The 18,382-nt window shown below is 34.7% G+C and overlaps 1 protein-coding gene across 1 annotated transcript in view; it reads right to left on the bottom strand.

Annotated features, from left to right (window-relative positions):
* LOC120523437 (SH2 domain-containing protein 1A-like) overlaps nt 1–17,558 on the bottom strand; it is a 52,891-nt gene extending 35,333 nt beyond the window's left edge. Inside the window, exons 1-3 of the mRNA XM_039744749.1 lie at nt 17,301–17,558; nt 14,590–14,650; nt 4,486–4,627 (exon numbers count right to left, since the gene is read on the bottom strand). Coding sequence (XP_039600683.1) covers nt 4,486–4,627; nt 14,590–14,650; nt 17,301–17,434 — 337 coding nt within the window. The 5' untranslated portion in view covers nt 17,435–17,558. The remainder of the gene's footprint in view (nt 1–4,485; nt 4,628–14,589; nt 14,651–17,300) is intronic.
* Between the last annotated feature and the right edge of the window lie 824 nt (nt 17,559–18,382).

Here is an 18,382-nt window from a genome sequence, read left to right as displayed (position 1 = left end):
TTTTGGACCCATGACTATATTCTAAGTTTAATGCAATAAATGCAAATAGTTGCAAGAAACACAAGATAGAATGATCACTGCACAAGCAAATCGCAAAAGTGAGGCTGGCTGCTGAGTCAAAGATGCATGGCTTCACCCAGACAAAGTGTGTAGCTCTACAGATCTTTAGTGAACTGTAATTTTTTTACAAAATGTATCCTATTATAATAAATTTCCATGCATTTTTTATGGTAGTTAATGATAGTTGTAGAATCGTTTTAAAGAGCTTCCAACACTCCAACTCCAAAATGAATAAGAAGTGTCACTTCCATTATTACAGTTCTGATTCTGAGTATATGGAAATTATTAATTTATGGTAATGTAAATCATGACCTACATCTTCATGTCATACAGTGTACAGCAAATGGAGAGGGCTGGCAATTCAAGAGGTATGGTGGTGCCGTGCACTAGGACTGGAATCCCCAGGGCTCAACCTTAAACTTGCATTTACTCTATATTTTCAAGCTCATGTATGTAAGAATTGGCAGTCAGCCAATTTTAGTACAACTTTGTAACAGCATAGAAAAAAATCAAACAAGATGCTAACTGATGGTTTACCCTTCATCTCACCCAGCAGGGGAAATCAATACTGTTGAGATGAACATTCTTCCTAAGCCTCCATTTCTATTTCAATGTACCCCTATATACATCAACAAATCATTCTTTAAGAAATTACACTCAATTATAACGTCAAATATCTGAAATTGGAGACGTTCACACTTTCAAAAGGTGACTCTACAAAGACCTAAAACTGAAGGTGGCATGGCACTACCTAACTTTCAATTTTATTAGTGAGTGGCAAATATACACACTTTGCAGACCTGGAAATTGGCACAAATTAATGAATTTACACCATTCTGGTCAGCAATGGAAATTAAGTCTGTACTTCTTCTTTGTATGTCCTGCTTTGCCCCCCAGTGAATACTAACTTTCATCAATATACTAATTATCCAGTCATACACCAATCACTCAGAATTTGGAGCCAATGCAAATGCACTTCAGGCAAAGAAGCTTTTATTTGTTGCTCCTCTACATAATAATCACCTTTTTAACCTCCTTAAACCTACTCAGTATTTAATCTTTGAAAAACACTTGAACTGTATTTAGATAACATATTTGCATCTTGTGAATAATTTACACTACAAATGTAACTTTCCAGCAATACAATGTTTCCACTGTTTTCAAATTAGATACTTTGTTAAAGGAAACCTACTCGATTTTCCAGACATCTCACCCATTTCTATTCCAAAGCCTATACTGCTAAGTCTTGAAGACTCAAACAGTATCTAAACAATATATTAAAACTTCTCAACGAACCTTCCCTTCAACAATCCTAGGGTACTGTGGGAAAAAGACCTTTCAGCTAACGTTTCAGAAAAGGAATGGATGTCAGCCATACATAGATTTCACTCTAGCTATATATGCACCAAGTACACAATAATTCAACTTAAAATTGTTCATTGATCACACTTATCTCTTTTAAAATTGTCCAATATGAATGCAAGGCAAGATCCAACTTACAAGTGTTGCCATCTAGCTCCAGCATCACTAGGCCATATCATTTTAGACAAAAATATTTAAAATATTTATATACTTATCGTACAACTCAGTCAGTTGTAACCCATTAACAGCTATATTTGGTGTACTCCTGGATGGGCTTCAAGTGAATATGACAAGCTGATTGTAATACCCTTTTCCACACAACTAGCACTTAGACTTATCTTGCTTAACTGGAACAATCCAAACCCAACTTTTATAAGTCACTAGGTGACTGAAGTTCTGTATTATATGAAATTGGAAAAAATCTAATTCTCCCTTAGAGGATCCGTCCAAAACATTTAAAAAAATAACAAGAGTTAATTAAAAAAATATATTAAATATTCATTTAGGGGTAAAAAGGTCTTGTTTACATATTAAGAATCAAATTATAATGTTTTTATGATGTCATTTCCAAATGCTACATACTCAAAGCATATTTGGAAATGGAACAGGCAGATCATTGACATGATCTCCCTGCTATCATTAAGAAATGAAAAAATGGCAAATTGTGTTCATTTGTATAAAGACATTCATCCATATTGTAGTTGTTGAAGTCTTTCTGCAACTTCCTTAATAATTCATTGACACGACTGCAATATATGGCAAATTTGATATCCACTTACGAATAATACTTCATAGTGCAGTGCACTCCACAATATAATCAGGCACATTTTTTTCATATTTATCCCAAGCAGTCCTGAAATGCAGATGTAGCATATTAGAGACCATAGCATGCGTCTTTGATGCATGTGTGTTCATCATGAACACAGTCTTACTGTGCATGATACATTTTCCAAATCAACCACAGGTAAACAAAAATGAAACTTGACCTCTGATGCCAAACGAGTGCTTCAGTAAATGAAAATGTGTGCTCATGTCAAAAACACATGTCTACATTAAAACCTTAATTTTGCAATGATTTACCCTCTGTTAACAGATTTTAAATTACTGCGCAGTGGATGGGAGCAGTGAGAGTATCTGTAGAAATGCGATTAAAAAACAGTCCGGTGCACAGCTCTAATGTGCATATAACTTACGGATGCCCTGGAGCTGCATTGGCACTCTCTTACTCCATAATTTCATTTGCATGTCTAGCTTATGATGTGTACTTTAAATCCTGCGGTATCCCCTGCAATTTACATTTGCATTTGGTGTGTGTTCTAGCAACTAACAGACTGACAGATATCAAGCTGGTGTTCTAGTCCATCTTATGAAACAACTTAAGACTGAAGTGCTGGAGCTGATGAAGATGACTCCTTGATTCTAATTCTGCCTTACAGTCTTTTGTATACGTAACTGAGAATTATTACCAAAGGGGCCTCACTAGAAACAGCCATTTGTCACTGTGGTCAAACTGGTGCCCTAATCATTCCTTACCACCAATTGTCTTTCTCATCCCTTCACCACCTAATGGCTAATGTGTGGTGAAATACCAATTTTGGTGTTTCTTTCCTTTTGCCAAACAAAAATTTTTCTTTCTTTAAAATCTTATTGTTGGTATTAAATGTTACTATAAACTAATTTTCATATAATGTATTTAATGACTAAATACTTGTCAATAGTAAAGACATTTTGGCAGATATTTTTTTAATAAAGTCTCCGTGCCATTACAGAAAATGAAACAATAGCTCTGTGTAAAATAATTCAGGGTCACAGTGTTTCAAGATTATATTCCTCCAGCAAAAATAAATTATAGAAAATTGGTAAACCTTTGATGGAAGCACTCAAAGAACATTTAATGGGCTGTCTAAACTCAGATCCATCAATCTACTATCATCTCCAGCTGTAAAGCATAAACTTCAAGAAGTGATGTCAAATTTACAACAGCAATACAAAATTTTGGAAGTTTACCTGTTAAAAACACCCAGACACTGGTAATTAGAAACAGAATTATAATCCTTGCCAAATGCCTACAGGAATCATAGAAGCAGCCTTTTACAAGCTAGCTAGTTAATGGAAATTAATTTTAAAATGGTATGGATGTCTGTGGCAGAGACTTCAAATAGATTTCGCAAAACAGTGCCAGAAAAAGAAAATTGCTGTTCCACTCGCTTTAAACAATGCTGACAGCTAAAACTTACTAGTATGCAGAAAAAAGGCCTTCTCACTTTCCTTGTTTTTCTTAAATGGCTTTTGATGGACATATGATTAAATTAAACAAGGAGTTAAAATATTGCAAAACCGCATTCTTTTGTGCCTCTTTACCCTTTTATTTCGAATGCTGTATGGTTTTATTGGTTGTTTGTAAGCCTGTTTTCTTTTAAATACTAAGTTTTACAAAGAAATTTCATAACACACGGGTCAGCCCCAAGCTTTCCAAGTACAGAAAAGTGTCACTAGCTTTTAATTTCTTTTCCTATTTTTGATTTCCATATTTTAATGACGACTACAAGTGGTTCCCCACAAGTGATTCCATGGACAAACTGTATAAAACTGTGCAGTTGCCCTTGTGACTGTTGAAAGAGTGAACTTTTGGCTAAATGTGTACTGTTTGTTGAAAGCTACTAACATGCAACACAATTTGAATTAGGCTGTTTCAACTCACAAGGCCAAACATGACTGAATACATTATGCCAGGATTTTTCTGAACTATGTTAAATCTAATTAGAGTTTCACGTGAATCAGTGCTGGGCCTGTCGTTCTTATCATCCAAATAAATAATTTATTTTAAACAGTAACAAAGCTGCATTTATTGTAATTTTGTCACATTTGTTAAGACATTTAGTGCAATGTTATATGATGAAGAGTCAGATTAATCCTTTCACCGAACTCACTTTTGGGCTGATCTGAATGGATACAAACTGTTACATACACTATAAAAGATGACATACTATATGTACATACAGTACATAACAAAGCATTTAAAATAAAAAAAAGTATTTTTCTCAAAAAAAAAAAGTGAAATACCTTCATCTCGCAAGTGTTCACAGACAGACGATTTCTTCAAAGGGTGATACAGAGGTGCCATGCTGGAAGGAGGGGATCTTCTGTAGGTTTCAATGAGCAGATCCAAGGTTTTAAATAATTTGGGCACAGTAATTGGGGATGTCTAAAAATCAATTCAAATTAATAAAATAAATAAGTCACTTATCATTCTTCAAATTTAGATTATTTATCAATACATATATCAATACCAAGTTAAGTCTTCATATTTAGATTGATTACACACAAAACAATATAAATATATTACATAAAAGTAGCACAACTGTTACAATAGCACTAAGGCACCAAATTTCATTTGTTGTTGTTAATTCTGTTTCTTGCACAGTAGAGACTCAAATGCATTTTTGTTCTTAAAGAATTCAAAGAATCGCAGTACTTCATTAGAATATGTTCCAAAAATTTGTGGTTCTCATTACCACAAATCACAACAACAGACTCCATTTTGAAGGCTGATCATTCCAACAGAAATCAAAGAAAATGAAAACAGACATGAAATCCAGCCTGCAATATGTTGGAAAATAGCTATATTTACAATAAAAATTAGCATTAAATGTACCCTACCAGCTGCAAAGTGTCAGATGACAGCTTAGATAAATATTCTATTGAAAACTATACTAGGATTCTAAAGTCAGAACATGAAATGAGAATTAGCAGCTACTGCTAGTTAGGGCCTTGCAAAAAAAGTAGAGGCTGTTACTAAAGGCAGTGGTTAACCAGCAACAAAAATCACACACATAACAGGCACATGTTATCTTATTATTATTGTTTTTCCTATTTGTACTACTCTCAAAAATATATTACTTATTATATTCATAATTTTACAAATATACCTTACAATCTACTGTACTGTACCTTGATCTTTCTATGTTTTCCTTTATTTATTTATGTATTTATTGCATGTAAACTGTTTTCACCATATGAATAGGCATTATAGAATAAAATGTATTATTAATCTGTTACACAGGTTTCAATTTAAAAGCCATATATATATATTAAATACATAACTATTGGTGTGTAGCATTTTACTGGAGGACACTTAAACAGTAGAAGATATAAATAGGATGAGACTCATGTAAGACAATGAGAATTTGTAGATTTAAAGCTAGAAAAATCTACAAGTGCTTCCTAAAGACTCAAGGAAATATAAAAAAAAGATAAAGAGCTTTATAAAAGAAAACAGGAAGAGACAAAACAAAGCTAATGTATGTTGTGGTTTTGTTCGGCTACATCTTATTCTATACAAAGTAAACTGATGCTGTATTACTATGATAGTCAAGCGAACATCATAATACATATGTACTATTGTGAAAAATAAAGGAGACAAAAAATGCAAAATGCCGCATGTATAACACAAAAAACTTTTAAAAGTAACTGTTAATATTATAGTTAAGGTTGTGACATGTGACGTTTTTCTGCTTTTCCAGAAACTAATTGTTTCTTTTTCACTCTTGGATTTCTCTTAATATGTTCATTTTTCCAGCAATTCATCGAAATTAAACAACAGTTGATCTAAATTAAAATAACAAAGAAAAATACAAGCTTGCATTTTCTGACACACTGCTGTCCTTCATAGCTCAGCAGTGTGATGGCCAACAGTGTGGCATCGCAGCTAAATATTTGGACTCTTAAACCACAGGGCTGACTCTTCAATTTCCACTGCAAAGACACATGTTTACAGCTGTACTCTGCCTCTGTATTTGTGCCACAGATGGTGTTCAGTATAGAATCATACTATAGATAGATAGATAGATAGATAGATAGATAGATAGATAGATAGATAGATAGATAGATAGATAGATAGATAGATAGATAGATAGATAGATAGATAGATAGATAGATAGATAGATAGATAGATAGATACTTTATTAATCCCAAGGAGAAATTCACATAATCCAGCAGCAGTATACTGATACAAAGAAACAATATTAAATTAAACAGTAATAAAAATGAAAAAATGAAAAAAATAAAAATAAAATTAATGTTAGCATTTACTCCCCCGGGTGGAATTGAAGAGTCGCATAGTGTTGGGGAGGAACAATCTCCTCAGTCTGTCAGTGGAGCAGGACAGGGACAAAATTCTGTCATTGAAGCTACTCCTCTGCCTGGAGAAGACACTGTTCAATGGATGCAGTGGATTCTATATGATTGACAGGAGTTTGCTTAATGCCCGTCGCTCTGCCACAGATGTTAAACTGTCCAACTTTACTCCTACAATACAGCCTACCTTCTTAACAAGTTTGTCCAGTCGTGAGGCGTCTTTCATCGTTATGCTGCCACCCCAGCACACCATATCATGCATTATCCTTTAAAAATTGTTTATGTACATAATTCTGAGCAGCTAGCTTGGTCAATGGCTAATTAAGAGGAATGGTGGAATACAATGTAAACTACATCAGTTCTGCTAATTTTTGTTCTTCTTTTTTCCCTCTGTATTTTCCATTATCTAGGATCACAATGGTGCAGGTGGATCTCTCTGTTCCAGTGCATTCTATTGTTTATGTCTCCTTATAAAAGCCCATCCATCACATCCTTTCATCTGGTCTCCCTTACCTGATAACTCTACCTGAAATACTCTCCTTAGCACACTTTTCCTCATGTTTTCATATATATTCAGCACACTGGAGTCTTCTGTTCTTCCACTGTATCCATTTTACCTCCCCTAATGTATCTATCTTCTACTTGATCCATTTTGATTACGTCCCACACCTATCTGTTTAACATTTATTTTTTATTTTTTTCAGTCTCCCTTCTAGCTGATGGTTTCACTACTGTTTGCCTAAGAAGGTAGTGCCATTGTATCATTTTTGGACAAAACGATACAATTTTTGAGGTTAAACAACACACGTGACATTTTGGGTTTAACATTTGCCTGAGAGAACCTGCTCCATTTCTACTGTGTGTTTGTACACAAACATAAATGCTCAACTACGGAATAAAAACAGTTGTGACCAAATACTCCAGAGGTGTACCTAAGGATACCTTACAGGCAGAAAACCCCTTTCTAATTATTAAATTATCTGCTGCTATGATGGAGAGGTATTGTAAGCCTCATTTCTACAACTTGGTGTTAGGATCATGGTATCCATTATTTAAAAGTTGACCCGAGTCAGGTCTTTGAAGCAAAACATGATGAAATATCTAAAAGTGACTCTAAGGTACACAGGGTTAACCAAGCACTGGGTAATTTAGTAGCAAAAGTAACAGGAAAGTCAGGCCAACCTTGTGGCACTACAAAAATGGTTTAATAGACAGAGGATATGTGACTAGGTTGGAGAAAATAATAAGTGTATATAGTATATATATATATATATATATATATATATATATATATATATATATATATATATATATATATATATATATATATATATATATATATATATATATATATATATATATATATATATATATACTGGCCTTTCTAGAGCTCAAAACATTTTTTTCAATAGCAAATACTTTATTGGATTTGCATTTGTTTGTTGGTCAATCTATTTATTTAAGAATTACAAAAAATATTATTCATATTCCAGGTTTCCAGGTTGCATTGGGGTTTATCCATGCATGCACTTCATGCAGACCTTATAGGCAAATGGCGGCCTTAAGGGCATGGGGGGCCTAGGCCTGAACAACCCCACGCAGGACCGGTTATGTCAAATGGCTGTTACTGGTATGTGTGGACTGTATAAACTTGTGCACGAATGTAATAAAAATAATGTTAATACACCAGATTTTCTCATTACAGAATTCAGCTAAATTTTTTGCAAGATAACATGTGTACTTTATCAAAATATAACAAAAATATAGCTTGACAAATCCACTCGAATGAGACACGTCGACCTCAAAAGTGGGGCCCCTTAGGTGTGGGGCCTGGGGTGGTTGCTCCACTTGCCACCCCCAAACAATGCTCTTGCTTATAGGTCCCTGTTTTACAGGACTCTTTTCAGTATAATAAAGCAAAGATTGTTAAATTTAAGTTGTTGCTTAGCAGGGTTAGCAAACTGCAGAATTTATGATTTGTTTATATTTGCAATAACTATCTTTGCCTCAGTTAAAACATTTCTCTTATGCATGTAAATTATTTAGAGTTGAATAAGATAAGATAATGCCTGTCACACATGTAGGCAGACCTACTCCTTGACTATTATAGTGTTTGTAAGTTGTCATTCTTCATCTAGGTTAGTACTTTATTTTAATCAAAATTCTTACTTAAAAGGATAATTTGTCTCAGCTCTAATTCTACAATCCAGAAATTACCAATAGTATGGGTTTTACTTCTCTATGAATTTTAGAAACATTTATTTTTTCCACATCTTTTAATGCACTGTATAACCAACAATCTCTGTTGAATGAACAGTATTTTATTTGACAGTAGGAATGTTAACCATAAACTAGAACATAAGATAAACAGGGGTCAATTGATTGGGGGAACATTCAAGCCAAACAAAAACAAATTTGTGAGTATTTAATTCAGAAACCTACTTTACTTAAAACAATATTTTTTGTAAAAGTGTCTTTCCTTAATTTTTGTAAGTTAAGTTCAAACAGGAAAACATACCAACCTCTCACCTTTAAATAAGATGGTGTCTAACACATAAACAATCAATTCATATGTCACAGTTGGGCTACTGGATGATGTCATTAAAAGAATAATAAAAACAGCATCAAAAATGAATATGTCAACCATACCAATCTGTATACTGTATATAAAAGGCAAAGCCCTCACTGACACATCACTAATTCTCCCACTTTCCATAAGGGTGAGAAGCTAAAATTTCGCATGTTCATTCCTTGCAGTGTACTTACAAAAGTCATTTATGTTTCATGTCCTATTGCAACACCCAAGGGGGGGAATGGGTGTACCCCCTAAACTGTATATATAGATACGGGTAACCCTGCCTCACTATATACAGTACGTAGGAAGCCCAGATTTTCCATGCTCATCCTTTACACCATATTTACAAACGTTAAGTATGTTTCATTTCGCACTGTGCCTCGTAACAAACTTTCGAAAATAATGTCTTCTTTTTGGCGGTTCTCACCATTATGCCATAAGGAATTTTCGAAACTGACCTTTCCTTTTGGCGGTTTCATTCCTTATTTCCGCTATCAGAGGATTTATTTCACAGGAGAGACGCACAAGGACCTCCCCCGGTCCCCCTACCTTTTTTCACACGTCCGCTGTCCGCACACTTACCACGTGGATGGCTCCCTGCCAATATACATTGATGACATCCTGCGCTTATGTGCCTCCTCACTCACATCCTTACTTTCCTCAGCTGTTCATCATACTCACTGCTCCCTTCTTCTTTACTCCACCACTTCAAGCCTGTTATTGTTCGCCTTGCTTCATATCTTCCTGCTGGTGACTCCTGCCTTTTCATTTAGTTTCTTCACACTCTTAATCCTCCGGGAATACCTCAAAAATACTCTACTTTTCAAGGTTGCGCCCCAATTATGTCACTACGAAACTTACAACCACCAAAACTTTGCAATGGTACCAGGCTTCTGATCAAATCTCTGTATTAGAACCTCATTGAGGCAACTGTCTTCACTGGAACTGGCTCAGGAGAGACTGAATTTATTCCTCGCATCCCTCTCATACCCTTTGACCTCCCATTCCAATTCAAACGCCTCCAATTTCCAGTAAGGGTCTGCTTCGCTAAGACAATAAATAAGTCACAGGGCCAGACTCTAAAAAAGGTCGGCATTGACTTGACACAAAACTGCTTCTCACATGAGCAACTGTACGTTGCATGCTCAGGAGTAAGCTCAGCAGACAGCTTGGTCATTTTACAGCCCAAGGGCAGAACTGCAAATTTACAAAGAGATCCTTACATCCTAAAAATGTGCATTTCTCATACACAACATCTACAATCATATATTAAACTTTTTACAATTATCAAATTCACTCTCAATACTAAAATAAGCCTAAGACAATTACATTGACAATCATGTTACGTTATTCTTAAAATGTTTCCTTTTCTTTTCATAACTTCTTTAACATACTACTTCTGCACTGCAAAGCGCAGGTATTTTGCTAGTAAGGAATACAATTACCAAAAACCCTCCAAAACAGTCACACACAGTAGAAGATTTGAATCAAAAGTCGCCCATTCATTCAACATGTATTGCTTCATCTTAGCTTATGACTTCTAATGATCCACAACCAGAACTCATCTAACAATGTTGTGCTAATTGATACTTGGAATCCATTTCTACCTTAATGTGTTCACCATAAAATAAACTTCTTTCCACCTTGAAACCCTTTGTTAACACATGTAATCTCAGTAACACTGGGCACAAGGCAGGCACCAACCCCACAGGCTGCCAGTTAGTCTGACTTACTCACACAGAAATAATTTCCAAACAAACATATTGCATGGTATTGTGTGTGGGAGAAAAACTGGAGTACCAGGAGAAAACCCCTTCCAGAGAATGGGCAAAGCCAACACAGACAATGACCATGTCAGATTTGAAACTATCATCCTTAAAGTTATATGATGTAGCAGCATTAAACATTGGTGTTTAAACAGAGTAATCATATGCCAATAAAAGAGAAAAGATTACTATAACTGCAGTCTTGTCCACAGAGAATCTACATTTTATCAGGAAATGAAAGTGTGCACACAGGTAAAAAAAATTCAGACAGAATAATAAACAGTTCTCACTCAGTTTTGTCTCAATCATTTTATATGATTTAACCACTATTAAGGTAAAAATGCACAAGAACACATGACGAGTGGTGAAATCTTAGTCTTGACCAAGATGTTGACAGTTTTAGGGGAATGTGACCTAGGAAGAACTTTCCACTTTTACGTCAGTGATACTACATCAAGGAACACTTAACAAGCAGTAGGAACTATGGGATGTGAACACAATCAAATGCGTTCTTTTCAAAAACACCAAAAGGCAGACCACAGATGTGTGGTTAAGTGTGAGAGCAATTGTGTGTTCAAGAAAGACCCGAAGTCAGAGGTCCATAAAAATGATTGGCTGAGTATGATGAGAAAGATTTGTCATCAAGTATTCCAAAACCAGTTAACCTCAAAGCTATCTTGTCTTGCATGAATAGTCCTGCCCAAACAAGGGAACAGAAGTGGATTTAAAAAAGAAGAAAATAATCAGGATAATTCTGGATAATTTCTTAGAATGGCACAAAATTGAATTAGATTAAATGGTTTTGAGAATTGTATGTGATTTTTATTTGGAACAGAACATTTCCTACTGATTGGTACCAATTTTAAAGTTTGTGACATTTTTCTTTTACGTACTTTTGCAAACACACACAAAGCTTACTAGCTGTTATTGAATCCATGCATTTTTTCTATATTTCTTTGAACAATTGCTTTGTAATTCAACTTGATTAATTAAATTTAATTAAAACAATTAAATTGCCTAAATAGCTCTAAGTATTTAGCTCTGTGAACAACACAATGAGACTTTTTATGCATTTTCTGTATTTACCTCAAGTAATCTGAAAACAAGGAGCAACATAATATAGCACTTTATGATTCTATAGATATGTCTAAAACCAAACAACCATAGCACACACCCGGAAAATTAAATAGCAATGAACAAAACAGTTTAAATGACATATTTTGATATAAGTGAGTTTACTGGATCAAAACAAGAGTGATGCATAGTTTATGTTGTTTTCTACTTACAATGCAATTATTGAAAAAGAGAAAATTAATTTATACTTGAAAGGAGAGACAAAATGAGTGCCTAAAGTAATAGATTGTTTTAAACTGTTGGTTTGCACCATGAACAAAGTCTGTCACAATACGTTAAGAGGTCTCTAACATGGAATCCTCAAATCCAACATATTAACAAAAGCCACGGAGGAAGTGCACCCAGAAGTAAAAACTAAGACTTTCAAACAAAACATAGCCAAATACATGGAAAGCCTTTTTGATCCTTACATTTTATTTCAACTTATACTACAACTAGCAAAATAAATGTGAGTAGCTATGGTATAACTATGGAATCTTCAAAGGCCTATAGGCAGTAAATGTTACAAAGATTATTTTTCTACTTATTGGTGTTAAAGAGACGGATACAGTAATCATAATGAGTACACTGTTTAAAGCCAAATTGCACAGTTTATTTTTGAAAAAGTCTTAGTTAAATACATGCAAACATTGTTTCTTTGAGTTAAGATGCAACATACAAAATGCTAATCTAACATTTAATGTTAATTAAAGTTATTTATCTGCTGTTACTATAGGAGACAGCAAAAAATGTAATTAAATCTTCTCTGAGTATAAAATATGGGAAACAAAACATTAAATAAAATTAACAGTCTAATAACTCCAAGATAACAAATATTCCAATAAAGTATATTATTTATTGAAGTTATTCCATGTTGATCACATAATGTACTTGAGAACATCACTTTATTAAATTCTGAAAAAAGGTTTATATGCAAAGCTAGGAATTCAAGCATTACAAAAATTAGAGTAAAGCATATAGCAAAATTGATTGCGTTAAGCAATTTCTTATACAGCAAAATTAACCTTAAAAGTATACACAGTATATTGGGAACATTGTTTTCATATAAGATCATTTCCAATGTTGATGTAGTGTCCTGGAGATTTTGGTGTATTAAAAAATGTTCATTTTTTGATCTTCTGAACTGTTATGCATATCTATAAGATATAGATAATGGCACTTTCTATACGTTTATATTTGCAGAGTATGTGCACTGATCTTTAGTGCACATCTGTTCAAGGTGCAAAGAACAATACAATTTGCTTTGTTGAGCGTAAGGCACAAGCTGCATTTAAACAAACATATGTCATCTAAAAAAAAACCAAGCAGTGCACCAAATTAAAACTCCAGAATTGTGTTGTACAGTTTAACAAAATAAGAGAAAAGTTCTGAAAACTCCGAACAAATTGACATGCCATCGTAGAGCCTTTTGGGCATTTCAGTATAACTGTTAAAGCACAAATGAATATAAAACTCTCAAAGAAGACGCTTCAAGCTGATTTATGTACAGTATTTATTATTTCAATGTCGTAGCACAAATGACTGCAGCATTATTTTATAGCGCCTTTTCCGCTATACAGCGTAAGCATAGTTTAGACTGCAAACTGCAGGACGGGCGGGGTGGCACTACATTACAAAAATATCAATCAAGGGACTTTCCACAGCAACAAAAATTACGGAATTAGGTCAACTTTGCGTAAGTAGAGCACTGAGTTTAAAGCAAGGTCAACTGTGTTACCTCCTTTACAACTCGTCATACGGTTACAAACTGCACAGAATATCATGAGAACTACTAAGCGAAATCGTTAGTGTTGAAGTCATTTGTATAATGTTAAAGGAACCGCTAAAGTGCCATAATGGAAAAACAGTTCATCCAAATAAACAATGTGAGTGTTAATTTAATTTTGTAGCGTATCAGTAATTCAAAAGGATGCCGCTTTTTAAGAACGTGTGTAAGTTTATTCTAGTATAGGCTTCGGCTTCCCATAAACCTTCTTTTAATAAATTTGTGGATGGGTGAACTTAAATTATAAGGTACCCTTTCGAGCTCTAACGCTATATCTTCGAAACATGATTTCGCTTAAAACATTTTGCGAACGTCAGGATTTACCCTGCTGTTTTCGATTAAAGCTATGCTATAATATGAAAAGAAATGACAGTTCAAAGCTGGCAAATATAGACGTCGTATTAGTGGAATCTAAATGTGACCTTTGTTTTGGATAAATAGTTTAAATTGTTTTTGCCACATAAATGAATTAGTATTTCAAATTATACAGAGCCAAAATTATGAAGCCCATTACAGTTCAACTTTTTGGTGATAAAAGGTGTGTGAAATTAATACATATTTTCATAATAACTTATCATGTTAATGTAATAAAATGGTGAATGTGCACATCATTTCGAAGGCTTTGAGACCCTGTTATCACATTATTAAACCATCTGTATATTTTCTGTTTCACATTTAAATCTGCTGACCGCTGCGGTAAACAATAGGTCAGTCATATTTAGCCCACTCTTTACTGACCGAGACCACCTCCTCATTATAAGTTGAAACCTCACATAGTAAAGCTGGCTTACCAGGATCCCCCATTTTCCTGAAGATCGCATAATTCTGTAGGTACAGACGAATAGACCCTGCCTAAAAAGTAAGGAAGGAAAATGCAAAATGTAATGCATAATCTTGATGATTAAAGAAAAAGTACAAAATAAATACACGAAATGAACAATAGAGTTTCACTCCACCCAGTGTTTTAAAAAGTCAAAGCATCGCCTCACATACAGGAAAATAGATTTCATTAACCTATTTATTGGACTGTTGAGCAACGGGCACAATATAGGATCCAGTCATAGACGGGATGCCAGTATCGAGCTAAAACAACCATGTCTGCCAAAATTAGACCGTATTAACAACTTGATGTAAATCCGCTTGGCTTTTATCTTTATGAGATAAAATAGCTATTTTGTTTAAAGGTCATTAACACTAAAGGCAACTGGGGAAACAATAAATTGTTTTCACCATTGTCATATATTATGTATTCCATGTGTACGCCCCACCCGCTCTAGGGTCGCGGGAAATCAGTGCCTATCTTTGCAGTATCGGTCATTGCGTAGGAAGCGACGTTGGAAGGCTGCCAGTCGATTTCTGAGAGTACTTAAGTATACAATCACGATTGGCAAATGATAAATGAAGATAATTATATTGAGAGTTTAGTGCTATTTAACTCATACGAACAAGCCATTTTCTTCTACGACATTGCAACTGAAGCCAACAGATGAGAAATAGTTGTGTGTAGTACCATATTATGTATTTATTTGTGTAGGTGTTATGAATGTATATTTTTATCCGTGGGAATTAATACATATTTTTCCAGCTATCATATTACTATTGCAATAAACTAATACTATGTGCGCATAGTGCAGACTTTGAATAACATGTTACCTCTTTTGTGTCTGTTAAAGATGTGAACCACCTACGTGATCTTATTTATTGTTAAGGAGCATTTCAGGTAACACTACCTTGATGGCTTGGTCTGCGGTTGTTTTTAACGTGCTCAGCTCTGCGGCTTGACATTACAATGCTAGACTGAAGCACTCGTGCAGTGTATCTTCCGGGCAAGTTAATGCTACCACCGCCACACAAAATTGTCAAATTCTCAGACGTCCACAAGAAAAAACATCCAGACTTATCAGGCGACTTAAGATGTACTATATTAAACAATGTGTAAAAAAACATGATGTACAAGTTACGCATGCAGAAAAAACTTTTAAGTTCGTTTATTCTTGGAACACCGTGTTTTGATGATTTGCGGTTTAATTAACAACAATGACGTGTTTCTCTTTTTTCTGTTAATCTGCCTTATTTGTATTGTTATTTTTATTATTAATGTCGGTGGTGTTGTTCTTACACGTTTAAGTATAATGACCGGCAGATTTACTTTCCGCATGTCTTTAAATGCCTAAACCCTGAGTCGAGTTTTTTTAATGTACTGTAAGATTAATGCGTGATATTTTAGTGCCTCGAATTGCAGCGCATAAAAAAATGATACACGTGAAAACGGGCAATTACACGTCCATTAAAGCAATCTTTATCTTGTAAGAAATCTAACTGAAAAGCCACTTAAACCACGGGTGTTATTTAATTAACAATAATGCATATTTAATTTATCACCATTGATAAAAAAAAACTACATACAGATAATAAGAACACTTCTGTTGAAATTTATAATGGGGCCATTTTAACGACAAACGTTAATATCAAATTTGAGAAGGAAATAATTTTATTGTAAGGCAATGATTTTTTTAAACAGACTTGAAAGCTCCTTAAATATAAGCGTGTTTCATCCCGGTCTCGTTAAAATAAGACGAAACTCGTGAAAATGCAGCCTTTTCCCATTTTTATCTTTAATTGCATTGTCTCTCGACCTTCTGATACTCCATAGCTGAATTTAAGTTTCTAATAAGGAGAGAAACAGAATTTGAGATTGTGCTAATAAAATTTCCTCACTTGCCTTCAGCGACCTTTACTTTAATTTCCTTTCCCTGGAGACACCGTGCATTTCAGAAGTGAATAAAATCGTTTATTCGTAGAAAAAAAAATAACGGGGGTCCAATTTCGGAGTATTTTGCATATTTTTTTTCCACGGGTCATGGTCATCCTTAGAAAGGCGGAATAATTTCAGTTCCTGTAATTAAACTGGGAGAAGTAACTTTTGGGTAGGAGGGTTCCTCAGTGGAATATTCTGCAGTCGAGAGATAGAATAAAGAAATGCGCCGAATGGACAAAGGAACAAGTAACACACGCGAATAAATAAATAAACGTTTTATCAATTTGATGTGCGTAACTGGTATTTTTCATTTATTCGCCTGGTTTCTGTTTTTCTTTATAACAAAAATATAAACCGTATGTACGCTGGCTATCGGAATGTAACGCACGATTAGCTCTGGTTATTAGTTCTGCTCAAATCGCTACGCACTCATTAAATTCATCCTGCCTGTAAAACATCGACGTGTTCACCATGTATAGCGCCTTCAACATTAATATAAATATAACGGCACATCAGCGATCAGCATCTCTTACTACACATTAAACTGCTTCTGGAGTGAAACACTGCACTTTTAATTCAAGAAAAAATATTATAATAATACAACTGGAAGCGTAAACTGCGTAAAATAATTTTGAGTATATAGAAGAAGGAACGAAATAAGTCAACTGGATCATGCGCGTAGAGAGGAAGCCTTCAACCCTGCCTTCCCTGTGGATTTCATTCCTCTTCTGTGCATCTACTTACCGGACGCAGAGACAATAAGCTCCAGGCACACTTTCACTGTCTCGTACTAAAAAGCTGCCGTCTTTCCCATGTATTTCGAGCAACCTTTCAGTTTCTTCTTTACTTATTTTTCCAAAATAAATTGCCTCGAACATTTTATAATTTAATTTAAAAGGGCAGATTGAAAAATGTCTGTGCAACCGAGAAGGCCGATGTCGGTAATATCATCTGAAAAGTCTCAGCTTCCTGAGCCTCTTTTTATGAGTCTATTATAGATGAAAGTGTAAAGTTTTTCGCACCTTTCTAGGCAGCAGATTGCCAAGCCCCAAACTCGTGACGAAGAATTGCAAGCAGCTTGTTTATTTCTGCACAGGGTCTGCTTAGTTTCATTTGTCTCTGGTTAACTGATCTACTACATGGGAGGGGTAGCGCAAACTCCAGCCACAAATAGGGCTGAAACCCTATATAAAATGTTCCATGATCCTTTTATAATGCATATTTTATAAGGCATAACTGAAAAGAAATTTTAGAATATGCTTTAAAGTTTCCCACTGCATTTGCATAAGACTCTTCAGATTAGTCAAATTATTGTTGAGTGTTGTCTGGCTGGCATGAGTTGCCAGGGGTGTTATATCACCCTAGCCAGATGGAACTATTAACCTTACATATTCTATTACATGTAACTTTTTATAATAGAAGAGAAGGAGCTCAATAAAATGATATGGGGCATTAAAATCAGGTTTTTCCATACTCACTTCAAAAAAAGAGTACAGGTAGCGTATATGTTGCCTGTGTGACTTCCTGTGGCAAGACAAGGTGAGGCCATCTACTGTCAACAAAAAGGAACGTGCACAAAAAGAGAACAATATTGATTGTTGTGGTACAAGTAAGACAAAAGTGAGGCTTAAAAAAAAAAAGCTTTTTTTGCAAAATGGAGAATTGTAACCGCTTATACAGCTCTTTCCACATATCCCACCCAAACCTACCTCCATTATTCAACTGAGCAAGCTAATACATGCATGTTTTTTTTTATTTCTAATAGTAAGGCTACATGACAAAATAGTGGTGGATTCTTACCCCAGATATAGTGAAAATAGAGAGAA

The sequence above is a fragment of the Polypterus senegalus genome, chromosome 2, assembly GCF_016835505.1.
Source record: "Polypterus senegalus isolate Bchr_013 chromosome 2, ASM1683550v1, whole genome shotgun sequence".
NCBI lineage: Eukaryota > Metazoa > Chordata > Cladistia > Polypteriformes > Polypteridae > Polypterus > Polypterus senegalus.
Note: the sequence above shows the minus strand (reverse complement) of the source record. Positions and strands in the feature narration are given on the sequence as shown.